Genomic DNA, 8,814 nt, shown 5'->3' on the forward strand with positions numbered 1-8,814 from the left:
TTTTTATTTAAATATTGAAGTTAAAAGTATCAATCTGGTCCACTTTTAGAGCAAACTTAAGAGATCTCTGGACAGCCAATCTCTGTTTTGAAACCATGAGCTGCAAAATCAGCGCCTTACCCCACTGTACAGGCGAGTTGGGTACTTTTTTAAATATACCTGGGCAGGCTCTGTTTTGCCGAGGTCCTCTGGCACTTGCGGGCCGCTGAGGGGTGGCGGTGTTTGGGGCTGCTCCGCCTCTGTGGGCGAGGCGGGCAAAGCCGACACAATTACAATTTATTTTATTTCAACTATATTCTTCTTCTTCTTCTTCTTCTTCTTCTTCTTCTTCTTCTTCTTCTTCTTCTTCTTCTTCTTCTTCTTCTTCTTCTTCTTCTTATTATTATTATTATTATTATTATTATTATTATTACTATTATTGTTATTATATATGTAATATTTTTCACTTTTCATTTTTTTCACCTTTTAATATTTTTTTTTTTCACTTTTCATTTTTCAAATGAGGGTGCATAACGACTCAACTGAGGGTGCAATGCACCCTTATGCACCCCCGTAGAACCGGGCCTGACTTATTTCGAGTGAAAACAGCTTGTTTTCAATATTGTTTAACTTGTTTTGGGAGCAGCATTTTTTAGACCGTGTGCTCTCCAGATGTCTCACTCTCTGCAGACACTAACACATGTTTCTCTCACCAGGACAACGGTGTGTCAAAACCATCTGAACCAGAAGCGGAGCAGAACCTCGACGACCTGACGGGAAACACTAAGCTGTGGATCGGCAAAGACTACAACAACTTCATCAAGAAAGACTGGGTGCAACTGGACAGACCGTTTGAAGGTATGCTGTGTAAAACTCTCTCAAGCACACACTGAGAGGCTCGGACAACAGGGAGCTGAAACGATTGCTTCTTCTATATATATTTATTTCAGATAACGTCGACCGCACTCAAGTTCCCCGCATGCCGTGGCGTGACCTGTCTGCAGCCGTTCATGGCCGAGCTGCAAGGGATGTAGCCCGTCACTTCATCCAGCGCTGGAACTTCTCCAAGGTCAGATTAAAACTCTCTCTCGTCATATGTTTGGCCTTGATCGTCCATACCTTTGAGGACTGAGCTCCTGACCTGGGGCGACAGGGCCTTCGCTGCTTTATTATTAATATTGCTGTACACATAAATATTGCAAACATCCTCTTAAATGTTGTATTAGTGCTATGCTTTACAAATGAGTCTACAAAAGCTTTCAGGTGGCTTTACTCCCGTTCATCTTACTATCGTTTGGTGGTTTAAGCCAAGTTTATACGTTGAAGTCATCGTATAGAAGCTTCAGCAGACTTTTTTATAAGATAGAAACAAGTTGTGAGTTTTGGAAACTATTAAATCTGTCTTATTTCAATAAATGTGGACTGTTGGAAAGTTGGATCACACGAGTCCTATTCAGCCACTACTTTTATTATAATATTAATTATATAAGTGTAGTTCATTCTTTATCTGACAAAAGGGACCCAACAAATCGATGTCAGACTTGTGTTGCCATCGCCCCATTGAGATTCCTCTTCTATGTTATGCTAATCTATTTGTTGTATAAGCCACAACTTCAAAATAATGACTTGGATAGTAAGTTGTAAAATGAACTTGTACTAACTCTTCAAGAAAGCTTCTGTAGTAAACAGGAACCAGCTGAAATCTCCAACTCATTCGTGTGTTTTGTCTCCTCCAGATCTTCAAAAACAAGTACAAGGACGAATTCTACCCTTACCTCCTTCCCAAGTCTCACTCCACCGCTGACTCACCCTCGTTCACCGTGCCCGGATCCAAGAAGGCCAAAGTGCAGGTATTAAAGCACCACAGCTCACTATCTGAGCAAATACATAGAGGTCTAATAGGAATATTTGATTAGCCACATGTACTGAACAAATATCATAAAAAGTGAAGGACCATTGATCCACATGACTTGAACACGAACAGCAGTCAGTGACCTGAAGGAAAATCTAGTGTGGTCGACTTATCAAAGTGATTTTTTGTTTCTCCTCGTAACTCACTGCCATATTCAGTTGTTGGAATAATGTAGTGCTTTTCAGCCTTGACACATACAGTCTCTTTGACAAAGACTGTTTCCACGAGATGTTAGTGTTACAGGTCCACCCACGGTTAGTAGAGAGAAAGTGAAAAGTCTTTTACACACAAACCGATGACACAGAAAACTACCATAATGTTTAATGTAAGGCTTAAAGAGGTCATTTAAGTCTCATCTTCAGGTTCATATCAGTATGTAGTGTCTTTACTGTGACATGTCTCCATGCTTTAATGTTCAAAAAGCTCTTTATTTTTCTCATACTGCCTGTGCTGCAGCACCTCTTTTCACCCTCTGTCTGAAACCAGAGCCCAGTCTGCTCTGATTGGTTAGCTGGCCGGCTCTGTTGTGATTTGACAACCGCTTAGTAATGTCCCGCCCCTTAGCCTATCACGTACTATGTGTTGGAGCACTAGCCAATGGAAGTACGAGTGTTAACATAGAGATGTCCTTATGTCACAGAAGTAAACAAAAGGGTTAGGATTAAATTAAAACGAAAAACACCTCAAAGCACAAGTTTCGTAAAAGAAACCTCCTGCTGGTAATTTCCCATGTTTTGGAAAGTTGGTGAACTGTATTTACTGTAAACTAGGGATGTCCCGATCACCTTTTTTTGCTCCCGATCCGATTCCGATCATTTGATTTTGACAATTTGCCGATACCGATTTTTCCCGATCCGATCTTTATGCAATGCATTAAGAGAAAAAAAAGAAAAAAAGCATTCAAGTTGTCCCTTAAGGTTATTTTTTTTATTTAAATTGGATATTCTATCCAACATGGATATAGCTTCTTTCTTTCACAGCAGCATTGGATCAGTTCAGTTGTGCAGCATTGGATCAAAATAAAATAAAGCTTATCAGTACTCGTTAGCTTACTGCTACAATTAGACACTGCGCCCACTCTGTTGCCAGATTTGAGAGAAATAGGTCTATGAAAACAAGCCCCCAAAGAAGCAACACATACATGATGTTGTGTAATTTGAAACCAAAACTAAGGCCTCAGGATGACTTTAAGACTTGAACATGGTCATTTTTGTCTTGTAACATTGAATACAAAATTAAAAAAAAGTATTTAAAAATTTTTTTTAAATCCCGATCCCCAATTTTTTTTCTTCCGATCTTTTGAAAATCACGTGATCGGCTCCGATCCCCGATCACGTGATCGGATCGGGACATCTCTACTGTAAACAAACAACACCATTGCCTAGGCCCATACTTGTTTCCACTGTGTGTTTCTACACTGCACGACTCTCAGTCCGAACGAGAAGGAAATCACATGGATGGCTTTACAGTGCAACAATGAGACACTGTTCTGGGTTGAAGTGCAGCTTACAAGTATTCAGAGTTGTCTTTGTGATGGCAGATGGTGGAACAAGAGGAGAAAAAAATCACTTCCAACATGTTTGTACTGTTAAGTAAAGCCAGAGAAAACAAAGGCACTGCCAAACACAGGGTGGAGGAATCTCATTTGCAAAAGGCTTCATGGGAACTGGGGTCGTGATTATGAGAAACGCAACAAAACTGACACGACAGAGGCTTTCACTCTCACTCTGTGCTATTGTTTAGAAGTGTTTAGAAAGGGAGTATAGGGTAACAATAGCTTTTGCTGTGTGTATTTTCTTCTATTGTGGGCACTGGCCTGTAATCTAATCCTCGCCTCTTATAATGCTGTGACTTCAGGTTTTCCTGATCCCTTGTTCAGGCTGCAGGGACACTTCCTCAATCTTTGTTATAGCTGTAGAGCTTAGAGTGTCACATATGTAAAATAAGTAGTTAAAGCAAGAAGAGTATGTCACTGTCTGAATATATAACAAGAAAGAAATCTATTAAAGAAATGTATTCAGTATCTATATTTAGTGGTAATAACTTAAAGGGGACACATTATGAATAACTCACTTTTTCAGAGCGTATGCATATTACTAACAGGATTACTGTGTGACTAAAAAGAACATATAGTGTTTGTTGTTAAAGTAGCAGATTGTATTTATTCTCTGTAAGCTGTACTGTTCTGTAGGCTAATACTTTAAGTGTGAATTTATACGCCTACTGCTTGAATCTGCTTTATGGATTTCACTTTCTTTGGTTCATTTGTACTAAGTAGTTGAATCTATATGTTTAGAAAATAGTGTCATTAGCGTAACTGTATTTTTAACATTTTCTGCTCGCTCAGATTTTATTTCTGCTTTTTTTAACCGTAGTATGTGCTCATGTGTTTCATTGTTGGTGTGTAGGCTACTGCCTGAATATGATTAATGAAAGGCAAGTTTCCTATCAATACCATTTCTGAGCAGAGGACACTTTTTTTATTTCCTAAATATCTTGGTTTCTTCTTTTCTAAGGGTTACATTTTACTGCCTTAATTAATACACGTACATTTAAAAAACTTGATTGCTAAAGTTAATTTTGTCACAGGAGAACATGAGTGTGAAAAGAAGAGTTAGTTGCTAATCAAAGATTGTATATACTTTAGTAGGTAGATTGATATGTTTGAGTGTTAAACCCCTAAAAGAACATGTGTCATGGACTTTTTAAAAAAAAATTCTCCAGGTGTTGCGCTCTGCAGACCGGTGGTCTACTGGAATCTGTGAGAACTCGATCCTGAACGCCTACATCCACACCATCGAGAACAGCGAACACTACATCTACATAGAGGTAAGAAGGAGTGCTTCGGCCAGTATGTACCTTTTTATATAATGATAATGTCAATCTATGCTTTCATTGATTTGTTTTACAAAATTTAAACCTCTCATTCTGATGTTTCAGCGTGTGATTCCTTTTGACTTTTATACCATTTCACCCCCTAACTTCACATATCCCTGAGAGATGTCTTCAGCCAACATGTGTCTAACCGCGAGGTCTCATGTTTCTGAACCACAGACCCGTCCTCTGCCAGCTTCCTACCTGTTTTATCCCTCCTCTCACACCGAGCCACCATCTGTCTCCTCTCTGCCCTCAGAACCAGTTCTTCATCAGCTGTGCCGACGGGAAGACCGTCTACAACGGGATCGGGGATGCAATTGTGAAACGAATCCTGCGTGCACACAGGTCTGGTTTGAGTGCATCGACAAGATTTATGTTTATGGTGAAATACGGCCCTGCACCCGTTCCTGGGAAAACAAAGAATTGGCACCAAGAAGAAAAACATAAGAGTTGTTTAATGCTGTAGTTCCTCACTGTGTGGCACATTTCTGATACCTTGTATACTACTGAGTGGATTAGTAGTACCGTAATTTTCGGACTATAAGGCGCACCTGAATATAAGCCGCAGCAGCTAAATTGAATGATGTGTACATATATAAGCCGCACTGGACTATAAGCCGCAGGTGTTTTAATGTTTAATAACCATATGTAAGGGTTCGTGCACAGAGGGGATTGTCGGGAAAGAGATGGCTGTTTGAGGAAGCTCCCATTTATTAACATTTCAACAAACAAGTTGCATATTTGCATAACGTATTCAAGTGTTACCATTTAGTGCAATAGTAGCTACAGAACATGTACTGTGTAAACTGTACTGTATCACATAGCGTTTCAGACACACAAACTTTTCAACTTTCAAACTTAAACGGTGCGCTCCCAGCGCACGTACCGGCAGTGATCTACAGCAGTGGTTTTCAACCAGTGGTACGGGGACAAACTGTCTCGCTCTCGTAATGTCTGTCTGTCTTGCTCTCGTTCTGTCTCTCGTACCACTCTCGGTTCCACTTTTACTTTTGCACGCTACCTGTCTCACTCGTTTTTTTTTTTTTTTTTTATTTTTTTTTTTTTTTTTGTAAGTTACTGAACATATTGAGTAGTGTGTCGTGGATAAGACTTGTAAATATACAAAATGAAAGTGATAAAATTGTTCTGATTTTTTGTATTCTGTTTGTATTTTTGTGTATTTGTTATTGTGTTTTGTATTAAATGTACATACAATTTTAAAGGACTGGACTTTGTAGTAAAAGCTTGTCTTCTTTGGTTGTGTATGTTGTGTGTATCTGTGGTGTTGTGTGTGTTTTTGTTGTGTGTGTCTGTCGTACGACTGCAGCAGACTACAATCGACTAGGACTTTCCGCAGACACCTTTCATTTTGTGTATATATCGGTAGTGTCCTTCGTCATAGTCGCGTTGTTTTGTTGGAGCACGAAACATATGGACAGTCGTAGTATCACATTTGTTGTAATGAACAGATACTGAGAGGAACGTCGATTAAGATATATATGTGTACATGTGTCTGTGACACTGTGATTCTCAGTATGTTTATGGTTATCATCTGATTATGTAGTTGTTACTTTATTTATATTACGTTGTGTTGTTGTGTATACTATTTTTAGACTGTCTTCAAGGTCCACGGACTTTTTTACTCTTATGTGTGTTGTTGTTCAGACTATTAACCACAATCTCTTGTGACTTGTTCTATTTTGTACTTTGTCATTTTTCTTGTTTGTTTTCTGTCTTAATTTAAATATTACTACTAGTAAGTTAAATGTGTCGTTTGTGTTCATATTGAATATGTGTTGTATACTTATGTACCTCGATTGTTTATATTGTAGTCTGTGTTTTTTTTTTTTCTTTTTTTTTTTTTTTTTTTTTTTTTTTTTTTTTTAGGTTTACGTGAAAAACTACAGAAATATGTATTTCATTACGGCAGGGTCAGACCACAGTCCCTTGAGTGCGTCGCAAGTCTTTTATTTTGGGAGAGAAAAAGAGCATGGTTTAGAGATTTGTTGCTTGCCTTGTTCCTCGACTAGGTCTAAACGCAGCTATACTCGATTTAGACTTTACACCTGGTGCCGGGTTAGGTCTTTTGCGACGAGCTGACAACCTACATTATTCCAGCCACAAATGTAATCATAGCGATTGTGAGTCTCGATGGGAACATGACCACTCGTACCACACACTTCTTCGTCCTTTATTTTTCTTGAGTGGGAACACCGATATTGCCGTTCTCTCTTTTCGGAAACTCCGAGGTATGACAAAGTATTTGTTAGGAACTTATTAGGTTACTATACCCGCAAAGTAGTGCCGCAGTAAATCAACAAATTCATCCTGTCATCGACGGCCCAAGGGCGTACTCGAGTGGGGATGAAAAACATATATGGGACATATATATAAGAAAATTTCGAAATATTGGGTTTAGTCGGAAAAACTTGTCCTTACTTTATCTCCCTATACTCCGTACCGATCTTACCCACTATAACAAACCATAAAAACTCGTTTTGTCGAAGTATCTGCAAAAAACTATATAAAAACCTATATAGACTCTGGATACCGGATAACGGATTTTTATGTACTATCCATCCCGTCTAACATGTTATGTTTAGACATTTCAATTGATTTCATTAATTTATTTACATGCAACCTCATCAAGTACAAATGGAAACTTAACATCAACCTGTCTTCATGTTTCATGTCTTTTACCTTGTAGTTCATTGTCATTCATGTTAATGTGACATCAAAAGTATCGAGGTGACTTGTTGAGTTCCAGTCTTACTATTACACAAGAAACCTACTCAAAACACGGTCCGACTAACTTGAGTGTGCTACTGCATCGTCGCCCAGTAGCCGATACTCCCTTTGAACGGACACTGCATCGTACTCGAAGGCACTGCTTCTGAGCGTCTTCGCTCTCACACAAGAGTCCGGCGTCTTGCTTCTCGATGAGGCAGGTGGACCAAGGTAGTGACAATAACCCTCTGTATTTCTTTTTTATGGCATTTCTAAATAGTTCTTTGTATGTGTATGTCAGTAGATTCCACTTACTGTCCTTACTTCCCACTTTTACCTCTAACCACTCTTCTATGGATCATTTTCATCGAAGTCAAATTTCACGTTGTGATTTTCTCTTTTCTTTCTTTTGTACATCCTCTCCTTTGGCCGCCAGTCAAACGCATAGACCTAAACAATTACTCTCGTTTACTCACTCTCTTTTGAGTGGAAGTAATCTAAGAACTGTCATACCTCACGAGAGGACGCCGTGTACAGGGATCCTGTAATCATAAATTTTCTACGAATTAATTGTGTTGTGTTAATCATTCAACCAATAAGTTACATTCAACAAATAAGAACCGGACATTACCGTCGACAACTGTCCTCTACTCCGAGAGTGGACTTCGACTTCATGTCTTGAGCGCAAGCTTAGCGTTGAGGCCAAGGACTGCGCTACAGAGGGGAGCTTAGGTCCTTCGTCTCCTTGGTGTTGTTGTGGAGACAGAAGAGACGAGTGACATCTCTCGTTTCCGTTGTTACATTACCATTGATAAATTTTTAGTTATGTTCAAAGGGAGTAAGTACTAGTGTTAAGTATAGAGACAAAGTTACTATCCCCCCGCCGGCACTGCGCGATAGTGTCCCTAATGTTTCGATATCCTCCGTAGTTGCAGGACAGTCCGTCGTCCGATGTGAATTTTGACCTAAAGGAACAGCACAAAATATCAAGTTACGTCGTATTATGTATACATAAAATGAGGTGACAGTAAATTACTGCAACATCAATGATCCTTGAAGCATGGAAATACTTTACACGAAAATATACTATATATGATTGCATTAAAAAGCATGATACTCGCGCCGGAAAAAGTGGTAAAAAAGCGGGACGCCGAATATATATCCACGCGATTAGATACCTAAAAATGTCGATTGCCGGTGATCCCCTGAGGATTTTAGATACCTAAAATGTCCAATGTCAGGTGGGTGGAATTGGATACCGAAGATACCGGCCAGACGCGCGGGGGTGGAAATTCGCCGCCCGAGGTCGTCCTTTTCGA

The 8,814-nt window shown here is 39.4% G+C and overlaps 1 protein-coding gene across 1 annotated transcript in view; it reads left to right on the top strand.

The window, feature by feature from the left end:
• LOC104942362 (misshapen-like kinase 1) overlaps positions 1-8,814 on the top strand; it is a gene marked incomplete at its 3' end in the record, with an annotated part of 40,684 nt that overhangs the window by 381 nt on the left and 31,489 nt on the right. Inside the window, exons 2-6 of the mRNA XM_010767577.1 lie at positions 696-837; positions 930-1,048; positions 1,716-1,829; positions 4,616-4,720; positions 5,025-5,150. Coding sequence (XP_010765879.1) covers positions 696-837; positions 930-1,048; positions 1,716-1,829; positions 4,616-4,720; positions 5,025-5,150 — 606 coding nt within the window. The remainder of the gene's footprint in view (positions 1-695; positions 838-929; positions 1,049-1,715; positions 1,830-4,615; positions 4,721-5,024; positions 5,151-8,814) is intronic.

The sequence above is a fragment of the Notothenia coriiceps genome, unplaced genomic scaffold (assembly GCF_000735185.1).
Source record: "Notothenia coriiceps isolate Sejong01 unplaced genomic scaffold, NC01 NC01_scaffold00004485, whole genome shotgun sequence".
Classification (NCBI taxonomy): domain Eukaryota; kingdom Metazoa; phylum Chordata; class Actinopteri; order Perciformes; family Nototheniidae; genus Notothenia; species Notothenia coriiceps.